The sequence below is a fragment of the Phodopus roborovskii genome, unplaced genomic scaffold (assembly GCF_943737965.1).
Source record: "Phodopus roborovskii unplaced genomic scaffold, PHOROB, whole genome shotgun sequence".
In the NCBI taxonomy this organism is placed as follows: domain Eukaryota; kingdom Metazoa; phylum Chordata; class Mammalia; order Rodentia; family Cricetidae; genus Phodopus; species Phodopus roborovskii.
Window position 1 is genome coordinate 7,595,241 of NW_026126646.1, and position 19,611 is coordinate 7,614,851.

General features: G+C 49.2%; 2 protein-coding genes across 3 annotated transcripts in view; one reads left to right on the top strand and one right to left on the bottom strand.

Annotated features, from left to right (window-relative positions):
• On the top strand, nt 1-11,791 carry Noc2l (NOC2 like nucleolar associated transcriptional repressor). The gene is made up of 19 exons (XM_051174008.1): nt 1-132; nt 238-396; nt 1,414-1,588; nt 1,671-1,799; nt 3,611-3,731; nt 3,819-3,909; nt 4,132-4,210; nt 4,495-4,605; nt 4,873-4,986; nt 5,640-5,828; nt 5,968-6,107; nt 6,868-6,979; nt 7,908-8,021; nt 8,386-8,487; nt 9,588-9,731; nt 9,851-9,964; nt 10,149-10,284; nt 11,049-11,138; nt 11,395-11,791. Exons 1-19 carry the CDS (start codon nt 107-109, stop codon nt 11,493-11,495), a joined length of 2,247 nt encoding a protein of 748 aa, XP_051029965.1. The 5' UTR covers nt 1-106; the 3' UTR covers nt 11,496-11,791.
• The window catches only part of Samd11 (sterile alpha motif domain containing 11), a 17,409-nt gene continuing 9,075 nt past the window's right edge, over nt 11,278-19,611 (bottom strand). The window contains exons 5-14 of one of the 2 annotated variants that reach the window (XM_051174007.1): nt 19,431-19,555; nt 16,376-16,465; nt 16,113-16,247; nt 14,528-14,687; nt 13,582-13,697; nt 13,385-13,463; nt 12,793-13,304; nt 12,515-12,633; nt 12,249-12,359; nt 11,278-12,148 (exon numbers count right to left, since the gene is read on the bottom strand). In XM_051174007.1, the coding sequence (XP_051029964.1) occupies nt 11,906-12,148; nt 12,249-12,359; nt 12,515-12,633; nt 12,793-13,304; nt 13,385-13,463; nt 13,582-13,697; nt 14,528-14,687; nt 16,113-16,247; nt 16,376-16,465; nt 19,431-19,555 (1,690 nt within the window). In that variant the 3' untranslated portion in view covers nt 11,278-11,905. The remainder of the gene's footprint in view (nt 12,149-12,248; nt 12,360-12,514; nt 12,634-12,792; nt 13,305-13,384; nt 13,464-13,581; nt 13,698-14,527; nt 14,688-16,112; nt 16,248-16,375; nt 16,466-19,430; nt 19,556-19,611) is intronic. The other variant, XR_007833650.1, reaches the window with a different exon arrangement.

Here is a 19,611-nt window from a genome sequence, read left to right on the forward strand (position 1 = left end):
ACCCTGAAGACACCAGCATGGTAGGAGGGGCGGGGCTCGCGAGAGGAAGTGTGACGGCGCGCGGCATTCTGGGCCCGGAAGTGGAGCGCACGCTGCTTTGAACACCATGGCTGTGTCTCGCGCTTCCAGGAGGTGGGTTGAGTAGGTGGGCTGCCTGAGGCCCGGCAGGCGCTCGCTCCCAGGGTTCTAAGTGAGGGTAGGGGGCTGGCAGAAGTCCTGACCTGGTGTAACCCGCAGGCGACTTGCAGAGCTGACAGTAGACGAGTTCTTGGCCTCCGGCTTTGAGTCCGAGTCCGAGTCGGAGCTGGAGGACGTCATGGAGGCTGCGGCGCGGGAGAAAAAAAGGCGAAGAGCCTTCCCTAGCCGGGAGCAGCGGGATACGACCCCCTCACCCAGGTGAGAGCCTGTCCCCAACCCCCGGCCTCCCCGCGCGGCTTTGGTTCCCGCGCTGATACACAGATCCGTGGGTCCGCTGTCTTTGCGCCGACGTCAGCGTAGGAGACTTTTGACAGTTTTCTCTGTGCAAGTCTTGGTTGTTCTGGAACTAGCTCTGTAGACCAGGCCTTGAACTCTCAGAGATCCGCCTGCCTCTGCCTCCCAAGTGCTGGGGTTAAAGGCTTGTGCCACCACCGCCCGGCGACTTTTTTTAAATCAAGAAAAGCACTTGGTTCTGGATAACCAATGGTTAGCACGTGTTGGAGGAAACGTGCAATGGGCGGAAAGGAAAACCGAATATCAGAGGACGTGTTTGCAGTAGATAATATCTCTTGGTGGGATGCACAGGTGGGGGCGGGGTCTGATATTAAATGATGACAGCTTGAGCCGGGACTGCAAAGGACTTAAAGTGGATAGACTTTTAGGAATTAGAGTGTGGATGTAGCAGAACAGACCCAGCAAAGTAGCAAGCGATGAGTTCAGAGTGACATCAAGGGGGTCTGATTCTGTAAGATCTCTTGGTAAAATGGGAAGATATCTCAGGGTTGAGCAGTGAAATGACACATACAATGGGGGGGGGTCTCAAATTGTTTTGATTGGAAGAGTTGTGAGTTTCAAGGTTGGAACTGGAGAGTTTTTAGGGAAACCTCACATTTGGAGGGGTTACTATAGGAGAGCTAATGACAATTGACAACAATGGATTGAGCATGGTGGGTGCACACCTGGTCAGGGAAAGCCCTGATTTTATGCTAAATTTAAAATGATTGTGTTGAAACAACATCAGAGGTGTTGTAGGTGTTGTGTGTGTTAGTATGGAAGACAGATGAGCCTGATGATTTATCTTTGAAAAACCCCTGTTTGGTCATTGATACCTACTGTGAAGGGGACATACTAATATCATGGCCTCGTTGAGGCAACAAGCAAGCTGGCTCCTTCCCTTTTGGTTTTTCACTGGCCTTAGTGACACCACTTTCTCAGCCCACATAAGGGGTGTGCTTCTGAGCACAAAGACCAGCTGTCTCGGCTGAAGGACAGAGACCCCGAGTTCTACAAATTCCTCCAGGAGAATGACCAGAGCCTACTGGACTTCAATGAATCAGACAGCTCTGAAGAGGAAGAAGAGCAATTCCATTCCCTGCCAGACATGCTGGAGGTGAAACCTGGCAGACTTGGGCAGTGGGGTACCTATGACTTTTATACCCTGCCTCAAATTTGTACTCTTGTATCTGGTATAGGAAGCAAGTGAGACTGAGGAGGATGGAGGAGAAGATGGTGATACAGTCCCGAGAGGATCGCAAAGGAAGAAGAATGAGCCTGTACCGGTGACCCTTGCCATGATGGAGAGATGGAAGCAGGGGGCCATGGTGAGAGGCAAGATAAGCTGGGTGGCTGGATCTCCTCAGACGGGAGTCTCTGTCCTCGCCTCATGTGAGGTGTCACTGTGTGGGTGAAAAGAGCCTGTTTCTGGGAAGTATATAATAAGGGTCTCTCTGAGTGCCAGGGTTCTCTGGATGCATTTCCTTAGTTACAGTGCATAGTTCTTCTTCTCAGTTTCTCTCTTAGGGTCCTGTATTGTGGGATGAGTATAGAGGTTGTTTGTTTGTTTGTCTTGTTTTTTGGTTTTTCAAGACAGGGTTTCTCTGTGACTTTGGAAGCTGTCCTGGAACTCGCTCTTGTAGACCAGGCTGGCCTTGAACTCACAGAGATCTGCCTGCCTCTCCCTCCCAAGTGCTGGGATCAAAGGCGTGCGCCACCACCACCCAGCAAGGGATGGGTATAGAATTTGTTTTATTTAATTTTCTGTTGCTGTAATGGGATACTACATACTGGGCAATTTTTGTTGTTGTTTTAATTTTTATTTACTTATGTGTATTTCATTTGCATATGTGTTGATGTATCACAAACATAGTTAACAGATGGTTGAGTACTACCATGTGGGTGCTGGAAATTGAACCTGGGTCATCTGGAAGAATAGTCAGTACTCTTAACTGCCAAGCCATCTCTCCAGTTAAGGAAACTTAATTGGCTCACATTGTTGGAGGTTGACAGGTTTAAGAATATGGTGATGGTCTTTCATAAGGGCCTTGTGTTGTGATTCTTGTTCAGTTCTCTCTTTTGGGTTGTTAGATACCAGGTCTAGGAAGTTGTACATTCTAGGCAAGTGCACTATCCTGAGCCATATGTCTGGTTGGTTGGTTGTTTGTTTTTGTTTTTAGAGACAAGGTTTCTCTGTAATAGCCCTGGCTGTCCTGGAACTCACTTTGTAGATGAGGCTAGCCTTGAACTCCCAAGAGATCCACCTGCCTCTGCTTCCCAAGTGCTGGGATTAAAAGTGTGAGCCACCACTCCAGGCTCCTATCTTTTTTGTGTTGTTTTGGTTTTTGAGACAGAGTCCCTTTATGTATGTAGTTCTGGCTGTCCTGGAGCTCTATGTGCCTGTCTCTGCCTCTTGAGTGCTGGGATTAAAGGTGTGCACCACTACACTTGTCCCTTATGTCTGTCTTAAAAGTCTACTAATGCCATCATGGGGTTCTGAACCTTATTATTTAAAATAATCTTGATTACCTTCTCAAGATTATATTTCTAAATACCACCATATAAATTTGTATATTAAATTTCTACTATGTGAGCTTTTGTGGACATACTCAGACTTTTAGCATTATTTGTTCACTGAGGAGTAGGAAATAAAGTCAGTGTCTTTTCAATAATTTCACATTTAATTTAGAGCTTTGGGGGAATTTTTGCAACAGGATATTACCATGTAACTCTATTGGCTGACCTTGAGCTCTATGTAGAGCAGTTTGGCCTTAGACTTGCAGCAGTCTTCTTGCCTTTACTTTTCCAATGCTGGTATAGACATTAGCTATCATGCTTAGCCTCTCACATTGGTTTCTCTGGGGGAGTGAAAAGGGAGAATGCTCATATACTTTCTGGAGCAGATCTGTAATACCTAATTCTCACACCTTCCTCCTGGGACGCCTGAGACAGACTGCCTATTCAAGTGAGTTTAGGCTCAATTCATTTTGTTGTTGGCTTGTGATCCAGTGATCTTAGCCCCACTATTGCTTTGAGCCTGAGATTGTGGGTTAGGGACATCTTTTCAACTTGGAGCAGGCTTCTGAAGCCAGGTACTGTGTTCTGCTCTCCCCGTGATCTGGATCTCTTTCTCTTTTAGCACCACCTCACTCCCAAGCTGTTCCATGAAATTGTGCAGGCATTTCGAGCAGCTGTAACCACCACCCAAGGAGACCAGGAAGCTGCTGAGGCTTGCAGGTTCCAGGTCACAGATAGTAATGGTGAGCTGGGGCCAGGGTACCTGTGTTGGGCTCCATTGTGACACCTATATTCATTAGATGGGTGAATGACACTTTTGTTCCTTACAGTGTTCAATGCTGTGATTACTTTCTGCATTAGAGACCTCTTTGGTTGCCTTCAGAAGCTGCTGTTTGGAAAGGCACCAAAGGATAGCAATAGGTGAGTGGTTGAACTCTGGGCAAGCTGTTGGCCTATGCAAGGGGGTGGGTGTTGCTTGCAGGTATCTGCCTGGGGCATGCTCAAGAAGATCCCAGTAAGTCTCTGCACCTACCTGCTGTAAAGAGTTCCTTAGCTTTTGTGTATGGGGCCAGTTTATATGCTCTTGTGCTTGGGCAGACTTGTATCTGAATTGCAGGAATGGGGTGGGTGTGGTCCCTACAGGATGCTGCTGCCATCTAGTAGCCCACTCTGGGCGAAGCTCCGTGTGGATGTCAAAACATACCTGAGTGCAGTTGTACAGGTACTGTCATGGTGGGTAAAGAATCCCAGGAGGAGCTGGGTGGTGGTGGTGCATTCTTTTAATCCCAGTTCTTGGGAGGCAGAGGCAGTTAGATCTCTGTGAGTTCAAGACCAGTCTGGTCTACAAAGTTCTAGGACAGCTAAGGCTACACAAAGAAACCCTACATAGAAAAGAAAAGAAAGGAAAAGAAAAAAATCCTAGGAGGTTTGGGCTGTCTGGTAGTCTGATGCTCCTGTACTTCAGACTTGAATGAGTTTGGGTCTCACTTTTCTCTCCTTTTTCAGCTGGTAGCCTGTCTGGCTGAAGCCACGGTGTCTGCAGCTGTCCTGAAGCATGTCAGCAGCTTGGTTCCTTACTACCTGACTTTCCCTAAGCAGTGCCGAATGTTACTCAAGGTGTGTTAGCCCATTTTGCTGTGTTGTTGTAGCTAGGGGTGCATATAGCTGCCTTTCTTGTCCTACTCTTGGGTAGGACAGAGGCAGCATTTATGCCTATACTTGCTCCTGTTTTCTCTGTTCCCCACCAAGGGTCCCAGTCTCAGGTACCCTCTGTCCTTTCAGAGTAGCATATCTTAGTAATATGAGACCAGGCTCCATTGAGGCATGCTAGCTAGCCACAAAGGGCCCTAGGCCAGGAAAGGCAATGATGTATCTCGTTCTCAGAGGATGGTGGTTCTGTGGAGCACGGGTGAAGAATCTCTGCGGGTCCTGGCCTTCCTGGTACTCATTAGAGTCTGCCGGCACAAGAAGGAATCCTTCCTTGGTCCCATCCTAAAGGTAGTGTGTGTCTTCTATCTGTTCATTAAGATCTGGGTTGGGAATCAGACAGTGTTGTAGGCCCTATACCAAACTCTGGACTGATAGGCCCATAGATACTTACTAAGAAAATAGAGAGGTGATGGGAACTGGAATTCATGGTTTTCTGGGTTCCACCTGGACTCTGATAAACTAATTGGGGGTGTGGTAGGGGGTACTTGGGGGCTCTTTTTCCCTAGAGATGAGAATGTTTTATCTAGAAAATAGGATTAGGTCTGAGGCCACAGCCAGGATCAGACCCTGCTGTCCAGCACCAAGTCCAGGGTGGCCCTCCTGCACATGGAGATGCCCACATAGCATTTTGTAAAACGTATCATCTACTTTGTAGGTCTTTAGCCTGTCCTTGATGATTCTTCAGATTACCTCTCTTTTATCATACACCTTCCCTCATCTGCATATCTTAGATTGTATGTATGAGGCTGGTGGGTACCAATGTGTAGGCTGAAAAACATCAGAGTTCTGGAGTGCTAGGAACCATACAGGAAAGTAGTCTACAGCTGAGTGGCCAGGCTGTTAGGGATAGCAATTCTGTTGGAAAGTCCTAGGTGTTGGCAGGTGGCTTGAAATGGAGCAGTGGTTGCTCGGATGGTTATTAACTTTGGTTTGTTTGACAGCAAATGTATATCATGTATGTGAGAAATTGCAAGTTCACCTCTCCCAGTACCCTACCCCTCATAAGCTTCATGCAGCGGACACTGACTGAATTGCTTGCCCTGGATCCCAGCATCTCCTATCAGCATGCCTTCCTCTACATTCGCCAACTTGCAGTTCACCTGCGTAATGCCATGACCACTGGCAAGAAGGTAAACAGTCAGATCCTTCCAAACCAGTAATCCCATCCAGTAGGGGCTGATGCTACCTCCTATGGGGAAAGTAGCTTAGTACTCAGGGGAGAGGCTTTCGCAGGGAAGAATGGGCCTTTTTTTTTTTTTTTCCCACCAGGAGACATACCAGTCTGTGTACAACTGGCAGTATGTACACTGCCTCTACTTATGGTGCCGAGTCCTGAGTACCCTTGGTTCCATCGAGGTTCTACAGCCCCTACTCTACCCTCTCTCACAGATCATCATTGGCTGCATCAAGTGAGTTCAAAGGCAGGTCTATGTTAGATTAGATTGTTCTGGGGGGGGCACTAAGTTCTTTAGGTTATTGGCAGTGGTATAGGGAAGAGGTTTCTTATCTGTCAGCTTTTGTGGGCCACATTGTACAAAGAATTTTTTGAGGTGGGCATACCTTAGATTTTAGAACTTCTGTGTCTGGATTTTGGTGGTTTTTGTGGGAAGGGTCTGAGAAGATGAACTGGTTGTAGATTTTAGGTAGATGGGCTTTGCAGTCAGCCTCCACTTAGGTAAATAGGCTAGCTGCCCACAACACTTATATGTCCTGAGACCTGCTTGGGCTCTTGTGCAGTTGAGGGGCATTCAGATCTAGTTCTTAGAGCTTTTGGTAGGCTGTGAATGTGCTGTATACTTCTCTGGCCAGGAGGGGTCCTCTGTGTCCTCTTGAGCTTTCTTCTGACACCAAAGACTAGGCTAGGAAGGGAAAGGGGCAGGTGGTACAAGAAAAGAAGCCCAGAAGCAGAGGGTGGGAAGAAAGGGAAGCAGAAGTGAATGGAACGAAGTTAAAGCTGGGATCGTGTCTCTCAGTCCCTCAGCTGAGCAGTGGGGTAGTACCCAAGTACTATTCCCCATGGGTGCTGCCCTGAGTTACTTACCCTGTAGGAATGATTAGGACCCTCTTGTAGTTGGAGCTTGTGAATAGGGAAGGGTCAGAGACAGTGGGCAGCTGATGCTGGCATTTGTGGCTGGCTACCTGACTAGGCTTTGTTCCTTCCTGCTTCAGGTTGTTGCCCACTGCCCGCTTTTATCCATTGCGCATGCATTGCGTGCGTGCCCTGACGCTGCTGTCCCAGACCGTCGGCACCTTCATCCCTGTTCTGCCCTTCATTCTCGAGGTGACTGTGCTAGGCACAACTTGGGTTGGACTCACAAATGTCTTTTGGAAAGCTACATCTCCTGTGTCTGCCAGTGGTGGCAGTACAGGTTTTGACTGTAAAACCCGTGGCCCCTTTGTCTTGGCAGTCATTGCAGATCTTCTGCATTTAGTCTCTTAGAGTCTTACATTTGCTTTGATACCTTTTTTTTCTTGTTTTTTTCTGGATAACCCTCACTGTGACCTCTACTTTTGTACCTGGCTTTGGTCTCTTCACACCAAGTGCAGATTTCCTGAGAAAGTGAACCACAAAGGTTGAAATCAAGCTCTCTACTGATAGGGTGTACTGCCCCTTCTTTAACTTATGGGTAGGATAAAAGAGGATATTTAGGTCAACCCTATCTGCTAGTTGGCACCTTTTGCTCAGACTAGAGAAAGAACATTTCGCCACCCTCAGTTTGCCATTAATCATAGCTGGTTCAGCTGCCAGCAGCATTCTTCTACGTGAGTTCTCTTGTCAGGGCCTTCCCTATAGAACCTTCCCTCTCTCTGCTTCTTCATGTATCTTGTGCCTCCTTGATTTACCTGCTCTGTGTACGGAGTCTCCTAGGACCAAGAGGCCAGGCTAGACTCCAGCTATTATCTTTTCTTGGGAAGGCCAAAGTGTATAGCCTGCAAAGACTAGTGAGGTATTGGAAACAGTCCCTCCCCTGATAACCTGTCTCTCTCTTCTCTGTATTCTTTTGTTGCTGGTTGTCTCCACATTGCCTGGGATACAGCTGTTTGAGGCCCAGACCCATATACCCACTATCTCCAAAGGTGGTTTGGTGTACACACGGCTCTGGGAGGTGGGCAAAGTCTGGAGGCATCTGTGGGCTTTGAGGATGTCTTTAGTTGTACAGTCTGGTCTTGGGGGATCTCATTGTGTTGGGCTGACACCCTGTGGGTAGATTTTCCAGCAGGTGGACTTCAATAGGCGTCCAGGCCGCATGAGCTCCAGGCCCATCAACTTCTCTGTGATCTTGAAACTGTCCAGTACCAACCTTCAGGAGAAGGCATACCGGGTGAGGCTGGCTTAAGGCCTGGGGCTATGTTTTAGTTTGCTTACAAGGACTTGAGAGGCTACTGAAGTACATGGGAGGGATTGCCATTATGCATCATTTGTGGTTTCTTTTGAGACAGGACCTCTCTCCTGGCTGTCCTGGAACTTGCTATGTAGATCAGGCTGGCCATGAGCTCACAGAGATCCACTTCCCAAGTGCTGGGATCAAGGGGTATTTGTAGTCATAAACCAATGGCTCTGTAGTCCTGGGCCTTGTGAATCTGACTGGTTTGGGGAGTTCTATAGCCCCTATCTTGGAGGGGTGAAATAAAAGATCATGAGCTCCTGGGCTTCATCATCTGATAAGGTTGGGCCTGCCCCCTCAGGATGGCCTTCTGGAGCAGCTGTATGACCTTATCCTGGAGTACCTGCATACTCAGGCCCATTGCATTGCCTTCCCAGAGTTGGTGCTGCCTACTGTCCTACAGGTATGTGCTCAACACCTGGCTTCCCTTCCCTGGCCATTCTCTTTGTGACTAAGTTTGACAGTCTTTTAGTAGGTTTTCTTCCCCTTATTGGAGAAACAAAGGGTAAGTTTCCTTGTTCTAGTTCTACAAGACCAGTAGCAAAGCCATGCTTATCCAGTTGTCTGGCAGCCAGATCCATTGGGTCCATTACAGGGGAAGAATGGTCATTTGGCTTGGTAACTTGAAGAACTTCACTCTGGGGACTGTGGCGTTAACTTGTGAAGGATTATCAGCCACTGACAAAGTTGGGCCAGGTTTGGGTAACTTAAGCAAGATCTTGAGAATTTATAGGCCCTTCCATAGGCTGGCTGGAGACTACAGTGGTCCAGGGCTACCTATGGAAGTCTAAAGCCTGGGTTGGTCTGCTTCCCATTCTGCTTTCCTAGGTGGCCCTGGGGAAGAAATGTATTTCTCCCTCTTTTCAGCTCTTTCTGTGCCCCTCATGAGAGTCTGTGTGCTCTCAGTTTGGCTATTTCCCATCATAGGCACTTCTTATAGCAGGGGGCTATTGCTGTCTGAGTCTGGTACTGGTGGGGGATTAATACTATTACTCATGGGATTGTTGGGGTGGGGGTGCTACTCAAACCTGAGCTATACCTGGCTCTGGCTCATATAGACACAGGTATATGTGTGAAGGCAGAAGTTACATATACAGCTATGCACACCTGCATGGTCATTGTTGGTTGTATAATGTGGCAGTGGCATCCTCCTATGTTCTCTTGGCTGATGATGTCAGGAAGTGAAGACACCTTTACTTTTATGCTAACGGTCCTAGGTATATGTATGTAGATCTAGAGTAGGGGTCAGCAGATGTTTTTCAGTTAGTATCCAAATAGCAAAAGTTTATGGTTTTGTGGCTTCTCACAGCTCTTCAGCTGCTTACTCAGAGAAGAATATGAGGAAAGGAGTAAGGCTTTATGTCTGTGAGACCTAATTAACAGATTGACAGTAAGCCCTTGAGTCTCTTTGTAGTTGCCACATGGCTTTTTATTACCTGGACCCCCTATGGGGTGGGGAGTAGTCCTGTCACTGGAGCTATACTGTGTCCTTCCTTTCTGCAGCTGAAATCTTTTCTCCGGGAGTGCAAAGTAGCTAACTACTGTCGGCAGGTGCGCCAGCTGCTGGAGAAGGTGCAAGAGAATGCAGAACATATCCGAAGCCTTCGCCAGAGAGTGACCTTCAGTGTTTCTGACCAGCTGGCAGTGGTGGGTTGGGACTTGGCATCTGGACTGGAATGGTGCTACCTCAGGTCACCAATTAGGGTGTGGTAGATGTTTCAGCGTTTTCCAGGGCCAGCATGATCTTGATTTTACCCAATTCTTAGGATACTTGGGAGAAGCAGACACGTGAAGAGGGGACCCCTCTCACCAGGTACTACAGCCACTGGAGAAAGCTGAGGGACCGTGAAATCCAGCTGGAGATCAGTGGCAAAGAACGGGTATGGCTGGTATCTGGGACTGTGGCCTAGTAGAAATTAGCCAAGCAGGTTGCTTGTAAAGGGGTCTGGGCTGAAGCGGTGAAGTTGGGAAAGGAAACAACAGGAGGGAAAAAGGAATGGGACAGTGAATTTCAGTGAAGCCGTAAAATTTCTGTATCTGTCTTCCTGTTTCTGGTCCTTGAAGCTAGAAGACCTGAACTTCCCAGAGATCAAAAGGCGGAAAGTGGAAGACAGGAAGGATGAAGACAGGAAGGAATTAAAAGACCTATTTGAGTTGGACAGTTCTGAGGGAGAGGATAGCACAGACTTCTCCCAGAGAGGTGAGGCCTGACAGGTGGGAGTGGTTAAGAGGTTTGTGTGTGTGTGTGTGTGTGTGTGTGTGTGTGTGTGTTGGGAGGAGGGGCTCATATGGCTAGTGGGCAGACCTATGTTTTGTGTGTTTTGCCTACATGGATGTCTGTGTATCACATGTGTGCCTGTTATCCACAGAGGTAAGAAGAGAGTGTTGAATCCTCTGGGACTGGAGTTAGAGACAGTTGCTAGCCACCTTATGGGTACTGGGAGTCAAACCCAGGTTAAACCAGTGAACCATCTCTCTAGCCCCTCCAAACCTACCTATCTACCTTCCATCCTTCCCTTTCTTTCTTTTTCTTTCTTTCTTTTTTTTTTTTTTTTTTTTTGAGAGACAGGATTTCTCTGTGTAGCTCTGATTGTCCTGGAATTCAGTTTGTAGACCCGGCTGGCCTCAAACTCATAGAGATCCACCTGCCTCTGCCTCCTAAGTACTGGGATTAAAGACATGCATTACCACTGACTAGCTATCCAGACCTGTTTCTTATACTACTCGTTGGTGCCTGCTTTTTGTTTGAATTGGGGACTCAGTATTGGTAATTGTCACCATGCTGGGGCCTCCATATAAGTGGCAGAAAGGGCTAGTAGTTCCTTTGCTGCTGCTGAGACCTGAGGCCCTGGTGGATGTCCAGACAGGGATACAGGGCTAGCCAACCCTCCTGTGTAGCTGTTGCCTTGCTGCAGGACCTGGGATATGTATGTGTCTGTGATGCACATGGTTCTTCATCTGTAGGAATACCTGGGCTCCTGGGAGCTCACCAAGAAGTGAAAGAAGACTATCAGGATGAAGATGATGAAGAAGAGGATACCAGCAATTCAGAGGGTAAGTTGCTTCTGTTGTGAAATAGACTGGCCCTAGAGTCTTATTTGGAGGTGAGGCCATGAGAAGACAGCTCTAAGCCAGGTCTATGCCCCTATCTGGGGTATCAGCTGCTCTATACTCAAAGTCTCTGGTAACCAGCTATAGCACACTGATAAATTTAATTAATGCTGTGATTAATTGGTGATGAATAAGTAACTGTTAAGGCTGGCTTCTTCATTATGTAGCAGAATTTACATAGCTTCTTCTTTCTCTGTAGATGGAGACCCAGACACAGGGGTGGACCCAAGTGAACTGTGGCAGCTGGCTCAGGGACCACAGGATGAGCTGGAGGATCTTCAGCTCTCAGAAGAGGACTGAGGGCCTCCTGACAGGTTTCGGAGGCTTGAGGCCAACAACTGTGCAGCAAGAGGGCAGTAGACAGGGCTTTATTGTTATAGCACAACAGAACTGAGTGTACTAAGAGCCGTTTTGACCCTGATCTGCATTGCCTTCTGTTGCCCCAGCAGGAGGCTGACCCTGACCTGCAGAGTAGTCCCAGTTCACAGTTGGGAGGGTGGCTCCATGGCCTCTCTACTTTGTCTGTCTTTGGTTTGTCTGCAGACCTTGGCAGTTACCCCTACAATGTCTTTGTAAATTAATTACTTTCCTCTTAAGCCACACGTTTTCCTTTTAAAATATTCTTGGTGTTTTTTTTTATCTAAAACCAAAAGAATGGGATGGGGAAATTTCATGGGTTTCAGGGAATATGATGGTTGCCTGCTAGACTATTAGAGAAGCTGGGAAGGATCTGGGGCCCCTGGGAGCAGAGCTATGGTCCCTGACCCATTCTCCTGCTTGGGTGAGGCTCGGCCTGGAGGCAGGTGGGCTCCTTCATATGGGGAGGTGGTGGTTGCTGGGGACAGGAGTTGCTGTCCTGGGCTGAGCTCAGGGGCTTGCAAGCTTGGTGGCTGTAGTGGCAGGGCCACAGGGAAGCTGGCCATGTAGAAGATACGGCCCAGACGCTTGGCCACCTACAAAGAGATGAAGCTGGGTGAATACCTGCCAGATAAAGACCATCTCCAGTCACAACCCTTATGCTCTCTCCAGATTGAAAGCACTGGCCGTACTTACTTGTGCTCTGATCTTGAGGGCAGGCCCTAGCTTCAGTCCCATTGTGTTCAGAAGGTGCTCTTCTGTCAGTAGAGGCAAAGTTTCTCCATCTATTCCTTGTTCTCTGAATATCTGGGGACAAAATATGCCCAAAGAATAGAGTTGTATGTCTTGTATGAAAAATGACAGGGCAAAAGAAATGGGCCTTTATGTTGGGTGTGGAGACTGTTGCATTGCTCAGGGCAGGGCCTCCCAGCCTAGCCCCAGGGACCTGCCTCTCCCCTCACCCTGGCATACTCGCCACAGCCAGACAGGCCCCCCACGAAGTTGCAGACATCATCTACAGTCCATTTGTTGACATCCTCAGGGGCTGTGGTTTCATCAGTGAAGAGTCCCCCCATGGTGCCTGGAGATGGAAAGGGTGTCACTGGAATCTCCGGCTTTTCTCATGCATCCTTCCCAACAGGCTGACCTTTCTCTTAGTTGTTTAAAGGTCATGGCTCATTGACAAAGGATTTTTTTCTCCCCATGGAACCCCGATCAGTGGGTGGCTAGAGTTGCCCACCTGTGTGGAAGTAGGGGCTGACTGCTCCACAGGGGAATCCCAGGGGCAGTGGAGGGGGCACTGTTGATCCTGAGAGAGGCCCCTTTCCTTCCTCTCTGGTCCCTCCTGCTGGGGCTTGGCTGGGTGTAGAGGCCCCGCCCCTGGCAGCTGCTATCTCTGGGTCCTCTGCATCTGAGTCCTTGGATGGCTCCTCAGAGACATCTTGAGCCCAGAGGCCAGCCCTTGTTGTCTCCTTAGGTTCGTTGGGCCGGGCTGAGGTAGCACCAAGAGTCCCCTTTTGGGGCAGGCTTTGGGCAGACTCCTTAGGTGGGGTAGGAGGTCCTGGGCCTGGGGGTCCCTGGGGTGGCAGGGCCAGTAGTGGTGCTGAGTTGTGTTTCAAAAGCAGCATGGAGCCACGTCGCTGGAGCTCATCTGGGCCCTCGGGGATACGCAAGGTCACCTCTGGCGCCAGTAGCTGTGGGCGGTGTGTGCTGCCCAGTTCTTTCTGCCTAAGCAACTCAGACATCTCCAGCCTGGACCAAAAGGGCAGACAGCAGGAGTCAGCCTGGGCATGCGTAAAAGGACTCCTCTCACTGGTCTCCAAGGTGCTTACCTAGCTAAGCTCTGCTTCCGTAGAAGCTCCTGCTGCCGAACTAACATCTCAGCCTGGGCAGGGGGCAGGAAACTGTAACCTGGGAGAAAAGAACAGGCCATTCAAGTTGGACCCTCTGCACTTCCTTTATCTATCTGCCTTCTGCACCTAAAGAGGGCCCTACAAGGACACAAAAGGCTTACCCGCCTGTTTCTCACCTGGGGTCTGATACAGAGCTGTGGGCACCCCAAAAAATGGAGGTCGGAGCTGGGAGCCCAGGGCCATGTGGGGGGCATTCTGGGGTGACAGCAAAGGGGGTGGCTGTGACAGCTCCCTGTGGACAGCAGAATAGTGAACACATGCCCAGTTCCATCTGTGTACCCCCCTTTTCCTGTAACCGCCTCCGGGTACACCCCCTGCCGCCGCCTCTAATTGCCGACCCCACAGGCGGTCGTTGAGTCGCTGGTTATGGCTCCAGGTCGTGCACTGCCCCGGTCCAAAGCTGGCGGCGCCAATTAATCTCCCCGGCGGCGCAGAGGCGCTGACCCTGCCGGCGGAGGCGGCTGCAGCGGTAATTACTGGGTGTGTGTGTGGGGGGGGGCACCTCTCATCATGAGCCATCCTGCGCAGGCGGGGAGGGGCACACGATGGATAATGAGCCACAGTCCGGAGATGGTGGTAGGCAGCCGAAGTTGCTGCTGTCTGTGGCCAGTGGGGTGGAATGGGGAGTGTTTAGGAAACCTGGGGCCCCTGCCCAGAGCTTTCCTTGGTTCCACTAGTCGGCTGTGGAGACAGTCTGTACTTCAAACAGCCCTAATGTCTCTAGAATTGTAGCCCCGGCCCCCTCTGCACTCAACTCTTCAAATTCCTCAACACACCACTATTGCTATCTCAGGACACCTCTGGTGCCCATTGCTCAATAAAGAACCTGGAATGGTCCTTGGCATTCCTGCCCAGGGTGGGTGTTCCTGCATATTCTTCCCCAGAATTTTTTTTTTTGCTTAGAACAGCTGGTGTTAGGAACCTCTGCAGCGGACCTTGAACATGCAGTACCCACACATATGTGATAGGGGACTGAAGGGGAAGGTCCAGGATTTGGCCTTGACTTTCTCAAGTAACAAGCACAGAGAATGAGTCCTTGCTGAAACTTCACCACCTTAGTACCTCTCAGAGAAGGATGGGGTAGTAGCTGAAACTGTTCCCTCCCGGTTCTGAAATAGGCCTTGCTTCCGTCGATGACCTGTAGATGAGGGCAGGTGTACTTCCATGCTGCTGGGACTCCTCAAAGTTGCAGCTGCCACTTCTTGACGGACCCTTAGCAGATCTGGGAACGGAAGCAACAGAAGTGACCCAGATGCTAAGCTCTGTTTTGTATCACTGGTGCTGGAGGGGGTTCAGCAGGGGAGACAGTTTGCAACAGGACTTACAGGGTGCCGCTGGGCAAGTGAATTTGGAAAAGAGTAAGAGTGGATGAGTAACCAAAATGCGCTGGAAGAGTAGGGCTCCAAGCTTGATAACTTAAATGTTTTGAGTATTGGTGTTGATGTGATAGGTGCTTGAACTTTCACAAAGATGGACTGTGCAAAGGTCGGAGTATAAGGGCACGGGCCTATTCCAGTAGGTCAGTGGGATAAAAGTTGGGAGGAGACCTCAAACAGAAGGCTGCCTAGGTGACTCCTTTACAGATAGAAGGCAAGAGCAGGTAGGAAGAACTTGTCACTCCCATTAAGCAATACATAGTCTATGATAACAGACACTATTAACCAGCTGTAACACATGGTCACAGTCCAGCATGGTTTGGTATGTGCTCCATTGTACTCAGGATTTGGGGGGGGGCACTTCTAGCTCCTTTATTTCTCCCAGTTCAAGCTCTGCTTCTTTACTGCTTCACTGTTGCCTGTTTATAAATTAATTACCTAAAAAGGGGAGGTTGGTCTGGCCAGGGCTTAAAGCCCCCAGAGCCTAGCAATCCCACCCCCCAACCCCAGCCATACTCTGTGCAATGGCGATTGACAACCAGCTTGCCCGTACACCCTCTTCTGTACACAGCAGAGATGGGAGAGCAATTAAAAAGAAGGATTTTTAAATTATTAACATTTAGTGAATTATTCAGGTTCTTGGAGCCTGAGCTGTCTTGGGGGACAGTGCCTTCTGTAAGAATCGGAAATTCTACTCCCTTCCCTGAGCCCCCAGCCACTTCTGCCAGAAAAGACAAGATTCTCCAGTGTTGCAGCTGCACAGTGTCTTATTATTCCTAGGTAGCATGAGTAGTGCCTGAGGCTTGGCTTCTCTCAGGAAACCTGAGGCACGTGGCCACATCCCACCTGTAGCACAGCTTCCTCTTTCTGGGCTGCCTTCCTGTGATGTCTACCCCCCCCCCCAACAACAAAATCTTGTAAAGGTCTGACAGGATATCAACATGACCACAGATTCATGGAATTGCACTGACTGCTGTGGGAGTGAGGAGAACCTAGCATAGGCCACAAAACCCACATCTCTCCTATGTCCCTCCCTCACCTGGGCTGTCTTCTCACCCTCAGGGATGAACAGCAGAGAACTGAGAACATGCCCTTACTGAGGCAGCTAGCCTATGTCTCTATCTGGAGGCCCTCCTATGTATCCAGTACTGGTCTTGCCCTACAAACATCTAGGTTCTTTTTCTTTCAGTAAGCCTAGTACACAGGATGGAAAGGTAACAGAGGGTTGGCACATTTGAGGTGGGAGTGCTAAGGGTGGTAGTGGCACATACCATGGCTGGGGATACCCAGGTGGTAGAGACGTTGAGTTTCCTCAAAGGGGCCAGCCTCACTCAGGGCTGACATGAGCCGATGATAGTGGTCCTCAGGGGCCATTGTAGACTCCAGCTCTGGAAGCAGCAGAGCCTCTATTGGAAGAACATGATGAGTGCATCTTCAGATAATGCCAAGGGAAAGCCAAGGCCTCCTCTGTTATGGTTTCTACCCAAGGTCTGATGCAGGAACTCATTGCTCCCTCCCCTTCCCCTGCTCTCACCTTGGGGGGACTTGCTTCTGACCTTCTTCTCTGAAGAACAGTCACTGGTAATGTAGGAGGAACAGCTTAGTCTCTTGCCCAGCAGGTCACCTGTAGAGGATGGAGTGCCCAGTGCCTCATGACTTGGAGGGAAAGCCACCTCTGCCTTAGCTCAGTTTGGAACACCAACCACCACCATGTTCTCCCTGGCAGTTAAGACCTTGCCCAACATGGTGTTCAAGGCCAGAGGACAGACACCATGACAGGTGGATGTTGAGCATAGCAAGGACACAAAACAATCCTGATGCTGGCTCTGGGCATGTAAATAGAAGTTCACACCAATGTTTCACCAGGCAGTCTCCTGTAAATTCATGTGTTTCCCTAGCCCACCATGGGGGAACTGGGTGGCTTGCCTTTGTCTCCTAGGATAGGGTTGGCTACTGTGTAGGTGTGGGAGAATGTTTCATATCCCAGCCTACTTCATTCTGGGTCTTCTCAGCTCTGCCACCAGAAGCTCAAGTTCTTCCCCTAGTAACTTCTTTGCTGCATTTGTGACACAGAAAGTAAGCCTTGGTCTCTTTCCTCTGTCTACCTGCTCATCCAGGCTTTAGGCTTTTGAGAGGACTCCTGAATAACTCATCCCTATATGTGCTATGTCTGCATCAGACCAGGGCCAGCCTTGGTTTCCAGTATCCCCTGTAGGACTCAAAGATCATACCCCACATACCAAACTCCAGGCTTTAGTTGACCCAATTCCAGATCATTCTAAACACTGCAGCTCTGCTTCCTCCTAAGCTCCTGCCCTGAGGCTAGGGTATTTGCTAAACAGTCCATGCCATCATGATTCCAGGCCAAATGTTGCTGTCTCTGCTCTCCTTATCCTCACCAGCTAGGGGACTGTGAAGGAGGAACAATTACTTGGGCAATCCAAAATCTCTATGCTACCCAGCAAGTGCTATCTCCATGTGTGCTCACTCTCCCCCAAAGCTCTACCACCAGCACCAGAGCTGAATTCCATTTTTTAAAAATGTCCTTAATCTGCCATTTTTTTTTTTATCAGACTGTGGAAATGTGGCAGCAAAAATGCCAATCAATCTCCACATTATGGCTGACAGAATGGTGCTAATAACTTATTGATATCAACTACCTCACTGCCATTGGTCTAGCTGGCCATCTTAGCCTCTTCCCCAAAGAGAGGGATGGCACCCACTGTTTGGACAAGAGTTTTACTCATAATATCTCAAGACAGATGGATCCAGCAGACAGAATGAAGGGTAGATCTGGCTGCACTTGGGGCCACCAAGAGTGTATCAGAGACCAGTGGGCAGGAGGGGCAGCAGCTGATCTAGGCAGGGAGGAAGGTCCCTTAGGTCTGTGTGGCCTGCACTCTAACTGTAGTTTTTATCCTAACCTACACATCCCCTTAAGGGTTAGGCAAGAGCTCTTTTTGTTAATTAATTAATTAACTAGTTAATTAATTAATTATGTATACAGTGTTCTAGAGGGTGCCAGATCTTATTATAGATGGTTGTGAGCCACCATGTGGTTGCTGGGAATTGAACTCAGGACCTCTGGAAGAGCAGCCAGTGTTCTTAACCTCTGAGGCATCTCTCCAGCCTGGCAAGAGCTCTTTTCATAGCAGCCTGTCTCCACTTTAACAGTAGCTACCTGCAAGTCCAGAGAGTTTCTATTCCTGGAGTTTAGGTAACAACCTGGTGGAGATGATCATGGAGAGGAGGGAGGCTCCTCAAATAAAACCCAGTCCTGTGGCAGTCTTAATGAAGCCATATTCACTCCCAGTACATTAGGGTGCTGCTAACAGCAGGTAGGCAGTGTAACTATAGGAAGATGCACAAAGTCATATAACCTGCTGCAAGCCCTATAGTCCTCTCTGGTCCAGGGAGCAGTGGCATAGTGGAGTAGTAAACCCTTTACAGGGACTGAAAGAAAGCCCCTAGGAAGTAGGGACAAGACCATAAGGGAATGCATATGTGAAACATTCCCATAGTTGTGCACACTATGACCCCCTGCGTGCAGTACAAAGGGAGGAGTGGTCAGACAGATTACTAAACATCGCAGAGACATGTGTATGTTCAGTACATAGATACCACATCAAGCGTTATGAAGGCCTTGTCTGGGAGAAAGTGTGTGTTTGTGTGGTCTCTCTCCATGTGCTGGAACAGGGAAGGGTCTGTAGCTCAGAACATCTTAATCATTATGACTCCCTTGGCTCTACCCGATCAATGGGGCAATTAGATTTTATCAGCTGCTTGCTCAGCTGCTTCCACCCAGCTGGGCCTCCATCAGGTCCATAACTGTTCCAGAAGCAGCCCCCTACTAGCCCACAGAGTCATTCAAGCGCATGGAGCGTTGATAAAGATGTCTATTATGTGGACTACACCCATCCAGCATTTCCAAGCACTGCAGCCACTACCAGAAACATTTCTAGGAGCCCAGGAGAGAGTCAGGGTTCCTCAATGACCCTGAAAGGCAGGTGTGCTTTCACTGTAGCCTTATGGGCTGCTTTCCTACAGAGTGTATGATCTCCAGGCCACCTATCTGAACTCCTGTGACATCCATCAGTCAGCTTCCCTGGTGGTTCTGGGAACCATAGTATACTTGGCTCACCTTGCTCCTGTTCAGGACCCCAGGGAAGCAGAACTCAGGCTGCACATGTTCTGTAGGTAGGAGGAGTGAACATGCTTCTGCTATACAAGCCATTCTGCAGTGGGCAGTTCTGAGCTTTGGAGAAGCTTACATGGTATCTGTCCCTTTGAGGAAGGGTTGGTGGGGCTCAACCACTCTAAACCCATTCCACCAAAAGCCATAATGGAGCAGTCTTTGCTGTAGCCCTGTCTACCCAGCTGTCTGGGATTAACACAATTACCATCACATGTAGCCCCAGGGGAAAGCCAGCCTCAACCCCACCCCCACCCCCCCCTCTGGCCTCTGGCTGCCAGCCAAAGTATTCAGAGCCCAGAGCTGCTGATTAGAGACTTGGGGAGGACAGTCTTCAGTCAGGATAGCTGTGGCCCCAGAACCCCACTATACCCTTGGGATCTCTTGGATTCCTCACCTGCAGATCCAAGGCCAATGTCCACGTTGCCTCTCTGGAAGTCACAGTGACTTGGATGCTCAGGCATAACGAGGTGGTGGCTTCGATGTACACTGGATATAAGGGTGGGGAGGCCGTTGTCCTGCCTGCAGCAAAGCAAGACAGACCAAGCCATGAGCTGCCTCATGGGTCGGAAGTCTGG